A 13,761-nucleotide genomic window follows, 5' to 3' on the forward strand; every position below is an offset into this window, starting at 1 on the left:
GAGTAGGAGGAGTAAACTTTATACAAGTGAAGACTACTCTGAAAATTTGACTAGGAAGGAAATTGTTTTTAAAACATGAAAGCATGAAAGCATTATGACTCTATCGAAACTTCGTGGTTAGTGTTTTTTTAAGGCGTCATATTTATAAAACCTATATCTAAAAAAATTATTCACACTGACAATAAGTAAGTATTTGTGTTATACAAGGAGTAGCAAAAGGAGTTATGCGCTATTCAATACAATTCACGACGTTAAAATCGATATGGCGATCATGATTCAACCGCAATTTCACACCAAAATTTTCATGCATACTTTATAAAATTCGCCCAGCCAACAAAGAGTGAAGTTAGCGGATTTGCTATATCGCATTGAATAATTAACTTCCCTTAGATTGAGCAAACCAGACGTTTGTGGTGTTTCTTTGTAGCGTATCATCTTCGAGTGATCGACTGTCAACTTTGTTGCTCATCTAACTCGTTGCGGCATTTGACCCTTATTGAGGCATTGGGGAATCAACGTAATCGACTAGCCGGTGCAGTGAGCGGAAGAATGGCGTGAGATCCCCTCCCTTTCCATATACTCTATTACCTCCCTTCATGCTCTCTTTTCACTACAAACACCATACAACCTTGCAGGGTTGAAATTTATTTTTTCACCAATTGGACAAGGTTACACTCGCCCGCGGTATGGTTGCTAACGTCGCCGCCGGTAATCTTCATTGTTTGCAAACATCCATGTTTAAGGAGCTGATGCAAAAGACATTCTTTGGTGCAGAAATATCTACCTAAATACGATTACCGTTGGTAGTGGCGGTGGTTGGTATTTATTCAGTTACGTTAATCATGTTTGACCATTAAATGTAGCCACCAATACGGCACGAGTGGTCAAGTAAAGGTGACGAATAGCAACCACATACATTTTGTTTATTTATTTATTTATGTGTTTGTTTGTTTGTTTATTTATTTATTTATTCATTATTTATAACAAGTGCACAGGAAGAGCGCTAGGCCATCTCGGGAATTCACTGGGTAGATGAGGAATCTACGGCATACAAAGATCACATAAAGAAGGGTAGTAAAAACAATGGGTGAAAATGAATGTGCAGGAAGTGGGAGTGTGATCAAAGGAAGGAAAAGTATTTTTTGAACACGAGCTCGGTGGCCGTGCGGAGACTATGAATTAGTGAACAGATACGAGAATAAGCAACGTGGCGCATGTGAGGACGCCGCACGTGGCGGCATCTCGAAGCACTGTGACCCTGGAACGGTCTGATTGGGCGGGGGGGGGGGGGGGGTGAAACCTGTGCTAGCAGGATGCAGATTCGGTGCGTGCGAAGTCTGTTGAATGAACTGCCTTCAGGTGCCGTTTCAATCTCTCCTCTGACTACCCTCACTTCTTCATCGATACTTATCCCCGCTATGGCCATGCCCAATCATTTCCAACTCTTCCGAACACCCCTCGACTCTTCCTTGTTTGTAGTTCAGGCAACACTGTCCGTGAGTTTTTTTTCGCCATGGCTTCTCGCATCAATGGCTTGGTGAAGCGGCTACACACATGCTGCGAAAAGAGTGGAGCACACCAAGAAGGATAATCACATTACCGTCGACTCCCGTTAAAACGAAGTCCAAGGTGACCGCAAGACAATGCAAATCAACCAAAATCGCAATTAAAAAAAAACAAAAAAAAACATACGAACATTTTAATTTAGTTCGTAACGCCTATTCTAGCTTGATCTTGTTCAGAACCTCGACTTTAGTATAGCCAATTTGAGTCTAGGACCCTGGTAACCAGGATATATGAGTGTTATTGCTGAAATCGGAGCGTGAAGCATACACCCCACACAGTGCTCACATGGCACTGGGCACAACAAGGGCGGTTGAAAACCTCAAGAGAGAAAAAAATAGAGATGCGTAGGACTGTACGACCCTGCTTTCCCACCGCTTAATCAACTGTTCGCTGCCTCAGTTGCGACGGCGCCGACATCAGTAAAAAAACACGGCGGTTCGTACGTCTGCAAATTTTGAGTTTTATCGTGAAATGAGGTAACCTTGATGCTTTTTCTTTGAAATAATTTCCAATTAACTTATTTAAATTGTTTTAGCTTTTAATTGACCAATAATTGATTCCATTGGATTGCATGTAAAACAGCTGGGACCAGCACATCACTTCCAAATTAAAGGAGTACTGACACCAAATTTTGACGCCTAAAAAATGATATAATTGGCTTCAGTAATTTGTACAGATGCCTCACAGAAATATTTGCAGCGATCCGAGGCCGGAATCACATCTAAAATCGATTTTGATTGTCCAGGCCGCGAGCTTCTACAAAGTGGCAGCACTAGCGAAATCGCTTTCGGCGTGACGAAACATCAGCCTGCGTGTCCGGCCGGTTCAGGGTGACGTCATATAGTCGTTTTCGGAACTGGAAACGATATCTTGCGCTGCTGTTGTCGGTGGCAGGGCCTTAGGGGGGGGGGGGTTATGAATTTTGGGAAGGGGGTAGTTTTGCTGAAAGCAACAGTAAGTATTGCTTACGTGCTGCCTGGAAAAGATTTCGGGAGGGGTTCGAACCCTCAAACACCCCCGCTGGGTACGGCCCTTGTCGGTGGTATTCGTTTGGGCAGGAGACGTGGGTGTAGCTGTGTGAGCAATGCTTGTAAACGTTGCGTGTTCGACGTCTTTGCTCTTCAGTTCGCTGCCGGCGCATGGTGTTCCTTTGCACTGGTGCCGAAAACTGCGCGGTGCCGGCACCGCGGCGGTGCGCGTCGCCGAGCTCGCCCAAGTTGCGCTATGGCAAGCTCGCGGCGAAGCACTGCTCGTGGAAGCCTGTCCGAGCAAATCGACGGCGAGGCCAAGATGCATTATTTTCCACGCGACTACATGCAGCCATAAACGTGGACTGAGTTCATGCGCGGCGGCGGCCGCAAGAACTGTCGCCCAAGCCAGCGGGCTCGGGGTTGCTCGGGTCACCTTGGGTGTTAGAACTTTAGGCTTAGTATCGTGGCGACTATTTGATCGCTGGTATCTGTACAACTGCAAATGACCATCCCTTACACAACTTTTCACCACACAATCATCCCCTTTTTCGCATATGGAGCTTTATTTTGGGAATAATTTCCGTTTCAACGATCGGTGACCAAGACATCTGCCGCGGTCTGTTTTGATTCTAGCGTGCAGGTGGCGCCATCTTTCGGCTGCTCGCCGCACCGCGGTACCGGCAGTGCTGAGTCGGAGCGCCGAACCTCCGCTGCCGGTCTGAATATGAAATATCTGAACGCCACTTTTAAATTCAGCGCTGATAACAACCCCTAGCACAATTTTTTAACACACTAACATCTACTTGCTCGCATGTGAAACTTCTTTTTCGCGATCAGATTGATTAGAAGAGTGGCGACAAGCAGTTGCTATCACGGTCTGCGCCGGTTCGAGCCGCAGTGATATTAAAAAACATACGACGGCGAAGACATCGCCGGCCTAATCGCCTGGCCAAATAAAGTTGTTCTGTCTGTCGGGTGGCAGCGACTCATCCAAGTCTGACGATTCAGACGACATGGCGACTGCGCGGGCGAGTGTGGACCATTTGCAATCGTAGCAAACGATGCGGCGAACGCATGGAGGAAAGAAAAACGTCCCTGACGTCACGGGTGAGACCGTGACGTAAGGCTGGCCCGCTTGCAGGCTGGCCTTCGAACGGCATTTTTCCCGCGCGGCGACCAAATTTGAAATTGGTTGCAATAAACGTGCTATAAATAATTCTGTGTTGGCGGCTGACGGCTTTCGGTTCGATTTTCGTAATTACAGGGCCAAAAGGTATTCTTAAAAGCATAAAAACTGAAAGCGAGAAATTTCGTGTGAGTACTCCTTTAAACAAATAGTATCCCAAAAAGGCGATTTCTAATTATCCAGAGTAGGCTATATTAGCAGAAAAGTAAGCCGTTTCTGTCTGCTTCTAAACGCTGCTCTAGAAAACATTTACCTCAACACGGGGAATTTTGTGCGACATGTATCAATGTATTGAAACACACGCAGAGCTTTTGCAGGCGCACTGCAGTTTGGGCGAGCCTTTACTTATTGTTTAAGAGCGCTTGAAATATTTATGAGAGATGCTCGTTGTGGTATTTTCAGTGACACGCATTATACGGGCTGACTCGTCTGCTAGAACGGTCAGGTCACGCGGCCGAGTCATATCATTTTTGTATATTTTGACGAAGCGTCGCTCTGGTGATTTAGGGGTGAAATCGCTTGAGAAGACAACTTGGGACTTCGAATGAAATAATGATCAGTGCGGCAACACGAGGGGTGTAACGCCCCCCAAAAGTTTATTGGCGGTGAAGGACGAAATGAACGGTGGCATCACATCGCCATTTGTTGTTCGCAGTACATATCATCAAGCAACAAACACTTCATTCTTACAATCACACACAGCGCGTGCACAACACAGAGTCAATGGGGCTCTTCGATTTACACTCTCGGACTCACTGCGGATAGTCCGCGGGTAGTCCAAAGATTTCCCGAAGCCATAGGGATATATGGGAAAATCGAATGCCGGACTGCTTCTCGGGGAGTCCGCGGTAAGTCCCAGACTGTAAATCGAAGAGCCCCAGTATTAGAGTCCGTAGGAAGGGAGAAAACAGGCCACTCCAGCCTCCTTTCTCTCGGTAGCGTGCTCGTGCCGTCCAATCTCAATTCGTATCTTCTGGTGGGGCTATAGAGGTAAATCACGGGGACGCTGGCGGAGCTACTGGAAGGCTTCGCAGTTCCAATGGGGTCTCCACCGGACGGATCATCATGCGAACTTTCGGGTAAGAGTAGCGATAAAACCGGCTCGGGTGTCCACGGACGCTCCATTCAATTCCGTCTGCGAAGCTTTCATGTTCGCCGTTTAAATTAAGACCGTTGAGGTTTGCCAGGTGGCAGCGGTTGTACCACCATGCCCCGCGGTAGTGGAGGGCGCAGTTTTCTTCCGGGTGCGCGTCGTTGTCGCTGTCAAACGTTGAGAAATTCTGGCCGTTGGCGTTGCTTAGAGCGTCCCAACCTGCAGCAAAGAACAAACAAGGATGTCTTGTAATAAAGTGCATTTATGCAGCCATGAACATTCATTAAAGATTATAATTTCCTGCATTTCTAGCGTTCAATATCGTTGTATCCAGAAACGGTGAATTCAAAGCAAAACACATGGTGCTATTTGGCCAATTGTATTTTTGGCTAGCGATTACGGGGGAAGCATCAGCCTCTGTTTCATGTGCTCGGACAACCCGCTACTCCTTATCTGCCTGTAAGGGACGCTTTGAACGCCCTTCGGCGTTATGTTCGTCTGTACATATTTTAAATTGGAGTGAAAGAAGCTGGCTGTACCATATGTGGAAAGCTAGAAAGAAAGGCGTTCATGTTGCTAAACGGTTTCCAAGAAACCGTGTCTCCTTTTTGTAGAACTTTACATCATGTGAGAGGCAGAAAGCGAAAGTGCGTACCGCTGCTCAGAAAGTTCTGCGTAGCATACAAGTCTTAAGTGCTGAACTATGCATCGTACTTCAGAGTTCACAGAATTGTCTTCATGTCCCAGTGAAAGAACTGTAAACAGTAAAGGTATCTAATATGCTTCTTTCACCAATCTTGTTTAATATTTCCTTTGTGTCGTGCTTATAAATGGTACGATGTGGACTATAGTTGGCTACGTAAGCGTAGGAGCGGTATCATTTCGAGAGAAGGTAGCGAATTCACGGTGAATATTTATTCTTGGTTAAGCGCGAACACAAACTTCTCGTAAATATATTGAAGATGTGTTTTCCTGGTCATATTTTGCGTAGAATTTCAATAAGCACACCTCCTCAAATATAACTCCAACACTACTTTTCCTTTGAGTACGTATATAAACGTACTAGCGATAGTACGGCGCAATCCCCGGGTGGGCCAATATTGCAATCAGTATAGCAGATATTGGGACATGGTTACTTACAATTATTGCTTCGTTCAACCGTAAAGTGGAACCATATTTCAGATTCCTAGTTTCTGTGAACACATGCGCCTCCACCGGAGACCTACAGCTAATAAAAGCGGTAGGAACTCGTGTTCTATTGGAAATATTCCAAAAGAAATTGACCTGCGTTAGTGTTCTCAAACAAATAAATACCCATGAGAAGGGATATCTTAGTAGGTGCGACTGATTTCCTATAGTCACAGTTTCATTACAAATAACTAGCTTGTGGTTCCAGAAAACGCCGCGCTCTGTCCCAACAGAACACTAAATTAAATTGAACAATCCTCCGGAGTTGTTAGGCTGCACTGCGGTCAATAGTGTTTTCTGCCGTGCACTCATCGGCTTGCGTGTTGACGCCGTATCTTAACGAATTTTTTATGGCCGATAGTGTTGGTTGGCCTAGATTGTTGCGAGAGAGTACCAGAATTCAGGTCGGTAAAAAATTACGGTGGATATGTTTTTCTGAGAGCAAATAAAAAAGACGATGCTTTAAAAGCGCCGTAAAACTTTCGCTCCCTGTGCCAAAACATTGCGCTCGGTGAGTGCGAGCGCGGGAAAATTGAATTAAACTAAACAAAAGCTCCATCGCAGCCATCGTGGTAACTTCGGAAATAAACGAAGAGAAAACGAGTGGGGAGAGGAGGAGGCAGGAGCTGTAGTTAGGTGGCGTGGATGGCTGAAGCCACATCTTTCGAACGAGTGAGCGGGAAAGTTACGCGGCTAATACACATCAGACGAAAGGTATTTTAGGTGTAGCTACGTTCTCGGTTCCATAAAGCGACTGCCTTTTTTTCTTGGCATAACTGAAAAATTCAAGAATGTTCCATCACAGAGTTGTAAAACCTCAATGACGGCGGAACCAATCTCTGTAAAGCGCTTTATTGAGAAAAAAATAAATTAAAATGGAGTCTTCGGAATGGCTTCCCTAGTACAGGACGCCTTGAGCTCGGGCCGCGTCTAGAGCCCTCTCTGTTTTGCATGTGTAATGCAAGAGAATGACATGTGTAATCCACCACCACCTAAATGCCCGGTGGCGCTGATGTTGTAGAGGTTAATACGAAAGATTAAATGACTGATTACGTTTCTCCCGTTCCGGTGACGGTATCTGAACCGACAGCAATTAAACTAAGGCTAGTTGCTAAACAATAGGTGCAGCGTAGATGAAGGCCTACAGGATTCGTTTCCATTTTTACAAGCATGTAGTAGGAGTCGTACCTGATGGACCCACGAACTTTCCGAGTTGGAGCTCGAAAAATTTGTCTTCGTTGGCGACCTTCACACTTTCGTAGTCGACAAATTTCTGATCTTCCGTTGTGTTGGTGAGCACTACACGAAGCATCATTTCGTCTTCTTCTGATGTCAAAGCGTGGAGAGCCCGGTTTCCTGACAAGAAGAGGTCAAGATGTGAAGCTGCTATCGTACGAAACCAAATGTACTGAATATGATCTATTCGGAAATACGAACAATCGGGGTTTGCTGTGCTGTAACGGAGGACTATACAAAATAATTAGACGTAAGCTACAAAGAAGCTTTATAGAATGAAAAATGGGTAAGGCTTCCAGAATTTAGCAGGCTGTTGGCTTGGTTTATGACATTATTGGGTAATTTCAAAAGTTATACTACAAACGATTGCAAGTAACAACCACAATATGTCTGAGCCTCTTTGTTTTATAGACTATTTGCTACTATCCTAAGTCTGAATCGCAATTTTCAAGGACTATGAAGATTTTAGGTATGTGCGGGGTTTGACCTTCTTACTAATGTGACAGGCCTTGATAGAATAGTTTTAGAAGACAATTCCTTCGAAGCGAAATCCACTGTCACTTGAGATAGGATACACACACGTAGTTCATTTTCGTAGTATTTTTGTATACGAGAAAGGTTTTTGCAGGTTTTTAGGCTTACGATAACACAACATGTAAAAAAAGCTTTTACGCGTAAGGTTCACAACGTTTGGCACTTATTATACACTTTTTGTAGATTGATGTTGGTATAGGCAAATTTGGCTATCTTACCGATCCAAAATTCCTTAGCCGGCACACCGAAACCTTCGGCGTACTCCGTCCAGTTTCGATAAAAGTAATAAACGTTGTTACCAAACTGCCCTCGTTGTTGAATAACCTGCAAAAAAAGGAAACCGTGAGAAACTACTCCTCGCGAAAGTCCATGCTGTTGACGCTAATACATCGTAGTCCATTGCCATCTTTTGCGGGGAAAGGAGTATACGTAATAGCCCTGAACTCCTTTTTATCCCTATAAGATTAGCAATATTGTGAGCATCTAAGTTAAAAAAGTCGATTGCAGGAACTGTTCCCGATAGACGTGTGTTTTACATAGAAATTTTAAAAATGCAGAAAACATGTACCACTTGTCCACAAAAATAAATAATAGATGACCTCGTCTACGAGGAAGTACCGCTATTAGTTGTGGCATTCTTTGTGCGGTTCGCTCAAGCGCAGCTTTCCACTATTAAGTAATTGACGTTGATATTTTACAGCGGCACGTATTTTTGGTAAATTATTCTTGCACTGTTTGTGCTGCAGCGTATGTTTTGAAGGCGAATGATTTGGACGTATGTCGTTGAAGCGCCTGTATTGTGAAGGGAAGGAAATTGTGGCATATAATAAATTATAGGGCCGGCCCTGCAGAGCGCGCAGGGAAAGGGTAACGGCGGTGCCGGCGGAGGTTCGGAGAATGGTTTTGAAAAACGAACATGGGTAGCCTCGCCGGAAGAAGGTAGGCTGCTGCCAAAAGTGCAATACCAGCGGCATTGAGAGGTGAAGGTAAGAACGGGACGAACAGAAGGCTTCCGGTGACATCGAGTGCGCGGAACTATCTTCAAATGGTTGTGCCCACCGGTGAGGTCAAGTTGGAACGTGCGCGGCCGCAAAGTTCAGCTAAACGTTCAAGAGCGGATCAACAAAACGTCCAGCTAGGCTTAGACACTCACCTTTTAGGGAAAGTCCTAGCATCTACCGTAAATTTTAGCCGTACCAAGCCCAGCAGACAACATGAACTTGGATCTGTTTCTATTCGGAAGTATGATAATTCAATGTCCCTACGTGTGAACGAGCGGAAGTACGTGGAAATTCTATGCTCCAACCGGGCATAGGTATCATTCAATTATTAAAATGTACATGCTGGCTCTTAGGTATCTCCTCTCAGAAACAATGTTAAAAAGCGGTTATTTATTTTGTAGCGCTCCCTTTTTTGGCGACTGCTTTTCATGATTGAACAACCGCCTAGACAAGTTGTCATTGGCTTGACATCCCCATCCAGTACCCATAGAAACGTTGCAATTGCCTATCAAGCTTTAGCCTATACTAATACAATAGGCACTCTGTCAAGCAGAGAAACGCCTCACCGTCCAACCTCCACCGTCCACGTCCATGTCACAGTACACGGTCTGTCCTGAAGGGCCTGCGGCCTTGTGGAATATTGTGTAGATTCCGCTCGTCCTCTGTCCGCCATTCAATATGTCGTTGCAGTGCTTTGGTTGAACTGCGTCTACGAAAATTGGAATAGGGGTTGAGTACATCACGATAGAATAAATTTACAGTTCACATTTTAAACTCACGTAAAACAGAGTGAGGAAACAGGCGTGTCCAAAGTGGGAACCGAACGCGAGCGTTCACTTTTCTGCGACGTAAGTTGGAAATGTTCACCTCACTAATCGTATTAAAAAGCCTGACTTTTGCTCTATGCCTCCTTAGCGTTGTAGCTAGATTGTGGCCTTCCTTTTTGTATATATATATATATATATATATATATATATATATATATATATATATATATATATATATATATATATATATATATATATATATATATATATATATATATATAACTACCATTAACATAAGTACCATCAATTCATAACAAGGGCCTCGGTTCTAGCAAGCAGTCTTGGAATCCTAAGTAGCACTGAAAAATTGATTGCTCTTGACATGTCATACACGCTTTGGTCACTGCTTGGTAGTGAAAACGAAGGTCTACTGCATTCCAGGTTTTTGAACAGGCGCTGGTTTTTACCCTCAAGCGTAAGATGTCTGACATTGTCTTAAAACCGAATAAATTGAAGTGGAACACAACCTGTTCCGTAGTGTAGCTGGTATGGTGCGTAAACGCACTCAGAAAATTATTAGGTCGGACCCTACCATAGAAGTGTTGTTTTCCCGCATTCTTTCAAGAATTAAAGATAGGTCCATTTCAACCAACAAAAAAAGGTTCACCGCTTCCCACATGAATTCTTCAGAATCATTAGTGTTCAGTTTCCTTTCGGTGTTCACTCAACAAACCCCTTCTTACCAAATCTCATTTCTTATCTACAGTGCATACTTCCTTACATTACCAACCACCCACACGCAACGATTCGAACCTTTCAATCCCCGTGATAATAGAACTGATATATATATTGCAAAATGTCCACGAGGGCGATGCAAGAAGCTGACCGCTTTGCCTCACAAACATTTACGTACATGCTTTCTTTGCCGACTCGAGTATTTCGGTTCAACTGTATGGACTGGTTAGCAAAGTGATTTCTTAAGAAATAAAAATTGCAACTCGCTGATAGAGGTAATTTATATAAAAACGATTTTTGTTTCATTCCAACCGATGCTAATTCCAGTTATACCAGTGCCACTTTTGTGTGCGGGTGTGTCTGTGGGTACGCATTTACTACCGGGGCATTAAGCGGTGTAATAAATATACGCAACTTGCTGTACCATTGTGCGGGATGTGGCAAATACACATATTCATGTCACCGCGTTCTTAACCCTGAACAATAAAACACTTTATAGCAAATAACGTCATACCTCTGAAAGACAGCATGAGTGAAGAAATTTTGTCGGAAGTGATATAGACATTGGATACTTGCTTTTGATGTCGTCAAGGTGTTGAGCCAACTCCAGTACGTGTTCCTCTGCCTTTTCGATTGAGGGCTTCACCATTGCTGCCGTCTGCACTGTGCTTACTAAAACAGCACAAGTCATACAGAAAGCGAAGACCACGCGAGCCATACTGACCTGTATGGACAAAAATGATGAAAAATTCAGCATTCCACAAAAGATAAGCGATCCCAGCTTTTCGTAAGTTTTTTATAGGTTATTTTTCCCAATTTTATTTCACTAGAGAAGAAAAACACTTCCACGTTTTCGCAATTTAAAAGTTAACAACTGATAAGTGTTGCTCTCATCTTGGGCATACTGAACGCACGCTCAATTCAGGACATGATTCCACAGAGTTCAAAAGCATTGCCTTCTATCTGCAGTATCTAATATTGGGCTTCATAGCAAGAACGAATTTCATGGTTCACCTATACTGTGAAGTTTTCTGCCGATGCACATCTCCTAAAAGTTCATACTCCACTTGCGAACATATTGTTTCTACCCGTATACAAAATATGCTCACCAATATGTCTCCGCAAAGGTATTTTAAATACCATACGTTAATAAGAAAGTAGTATCGCATTGTGTTTCAGGGAACGTCTGTAGATATGGTGAGTGGGGAGCTTTGAGAACACTTTTTATGCTCCGTGATCCCTGAGCTCTGAGGCTACTGTAAAGCGCATTGACACATTTTTCTCCGTGCCGTGCACGGCGATACCGTTCTGTAGCTAATAAGCGCTCTTTAGAGTGTTTAGATTTTTTGCTTTAAGGCAAAAAAGCCTTAAGTGCCCCTTTCTTTGAAACAATGTCGTCGTAGTATTGTAGTGAAGAAAATGATCCCCCGGTCTAAAAATATGGGTCTGCACCGTAGCAGCCCAGTGCTCGACAAAATTAGCTAGCTTTGCTTTTTTATTGCGTGGTATGATGCAAATGTTATGCGCGTAAAAGGCGCAATCTATAAGCAGTTTAAAATCCACCGAGTTTAAAAAGGGGAACGAGTTCAAAGTACTAACTATAAGTCTGGAAGGCACACAAGCACATCAAGAAGGTAGAGCTATTGGTGGTGGTGTAGACGCTTCGTACCCACGCACATTGCTCCCGAATGAGTGATTTAGTTGGAAGAGAAGGATCCGCATGATGATCGATCATGCAGCGCGGCATTGTCTCTGTCCCTCGGAAGACATCGGAGATAACAGAAGGGGCGGTGTCTATACTTTTTTCAGTGTCTGTTGTAGAACACCCCACAAGAACACTGAATCTTTACACATGACAAAAAACGGTCGACAGTTTTAGGTTGGTTACAGAACCGACTGTTCAGAGACGGTAATATAAAAAATTCCTCATAATGTAGCCACTTCTCGCCAGGAAAAGTGGACGTACGCAATTTAAAAAACAACGTTTTTGCCGCCGGCTGTATGCACATGCGTTTAACACGTGATAAAACAGCATAATCCCTAGCGTTGAAGTATAGCTGACAAATTATTGGCACAGGGAACATGTTCTTCAGTTATACATTGGTTACCTGCTTCCTGAAGGGGTCAAACAAGTATTCCAGTGACAAAAGTACTTTAAAAAACAGAATTCCTCTACTACTTTTTAAAGAAATACCCAGGGAACCCTAGGAAACATTGGTCCTGCAGGAGCAAATAAATACGGCAAATGCGCACTCAACCGACATGGAAGCAGTACTCTTAGTATCGGGTGGTTCATATGTCCGAAGAAAAGAAAGCGGGAAACCAGTTGGCGCACAAAAATGTGGACCAGTACAATACCACCAGATTCTAAGGAAAGGAACAAATTATCTCTGACCATGGGCTAAAGGCGCGAACTCTACACAAAGATAGCGAGTACCCTAAGCAGGGCTTGCACCTTATTCCTAGCACTGTGGTGCGCTTTCTCGACGGAGGCAAGCTTTGCAAAAAGAAAAAAAAAACCCTCGCACGCTTGAGCATGGGCAAATATTAATTTACACCCATTCATGATTGCGTATCACTCTTAATTCCCCAAAACACTGACTCCCAGTCACGTCCACTATGTGTGGCTAGAGGAACTCCGTGGTGCTGGAGGTCATCACATGCCCACGTGATTCCTCCAAAACACCTGGTCTGAGTACGTCACATGCCGAGCCAAAATCTTTAGGAATTTTCGAGATTTAGGGCAGCGCCTTACACTTCGCAAAACTGTCTGATTAACCCGAGCGCTTCCAAAGCACTTTTTTTTGTTCTTACGAAAGTAGGCAGTGTAAAGAACGTAAGCTAGGACTTAGGCCTCGCACTGTGCCAGTAAGAAACCTGTAACGTTTGTATTCCATATTATACTAAGACATAGTGGTTGGAAGCATAAGCCGAATAATAAAGGCACCGTTTTCGAACGCAATATCGATAATGAACAGGAGCAGGTAGCCCCTATTACTGATCACCCTTGCGGTAAAGTAGTTATCAAAAAAGCACAAGCCTTTAACCGAAGGCACTGAGGTGGTTTATGCTATTTTTGTCGCTTTATGCCTTAGTACTTAATTCAAATATAGGGAAACATATATACAAGAACTATTTACAAAACATGACGGTAAACATATAAGGTGAAACTGGCAATCTTGAATTTGGCGAAAAAACCATTCGGCTGATTTACCCCTAGTAAGTGGGCAATGATACACAACAGTGCAAAACAGGGTACCAATCAGGCCAGCATAATGGGAAAGTAATTCGTGGTTTTGCTGTTCTTTTCTTCGTGGAGCGTACGCACTTGGGAAATTGGCAAGCAATCTGGTGCTTGTAGTGGCGATGTGTTCGCTTCACTATAGTTACAAAACTATGAATTGAAACGTAAATGCCATGGACTATACCGTGCCGCCTCAACGTGGTGGCATATATGTAAAACAGCTGCTCACCAGCGGCAGAG

At 43.8% G+C, this 13,761-nt stretch overlaps 1 protein-coding gene across 1 annotated transcript; it reads right to left on the bottom strand.

The window, feature by feature from the left end:
* Positions 1-4,671: 4,671 nt before the first annotated feature.
* Positions 4,672-10,995, bottom strand: LOC144164928 (techylectin-5A-like). The gene is made up of 5 exons (XM_077695155.1): positions 10,854-10,995; positions 9,342-9,484; positions 7,993-8,098; positions 7,193-7,360; positions 4,672-5,035 (listed from the first exon to the last, which is right to left on the bottom strand). Exons 1-5 carry the CDS (start codon positions 10,993-10,995, stop codon positions 4,719-4,721), a joined length of 876 nt encoding a protein of 291 aa, XP_077551281.1. The 3' UTR covers positions 4,672-4,718.
* Positions 10,996-13,761: the final 2,766 nt, after the last annotated feature.

Source organism: Haemaphysalis longicornis, unplaced genomic scaffold (genome assembly GCF_048455015.1).
Source record: "Haemaphysalis longicornis isolate Haplotype H1 unplaced genomic scaffold, Haemaphysalis longicornis Haplotype H1 scaffold_14, whole genome shotgun sequence".
NCBI classification, from domain to species: Eukaryota; Metazoa; Arthropoda; class Arachnida; order Ixodida; family Ixodidae; genus Haemaphysalis; species Haemaphysalis longicornis.

Bases quoted from the DNA above. Each gene is read 5' to 3' on its own strand.
- LOC144164928 (XM_077695155.1), bottom strand. From the start codon at position 10,995: ATGGCTCGCGTGGTCTTCGCTTTCTGTATGACTTGTGCTGTTTTAGTA. The intron at 7,361-7,992 runs GTAAGATAGCCA...TCTTCTTGTCAG, and splicing joins GGCTAAGGAATTTTGGATCG to GAAACCGGGCTCTCCACGCT. The intron at 5,036-7,192 runs GTACGACTCCTA...TCTTTGCTGCAG, and splicing joins AAAGTTCGTGGGTCCATCAG to GTTGGGACGCTCTAAGCAAC.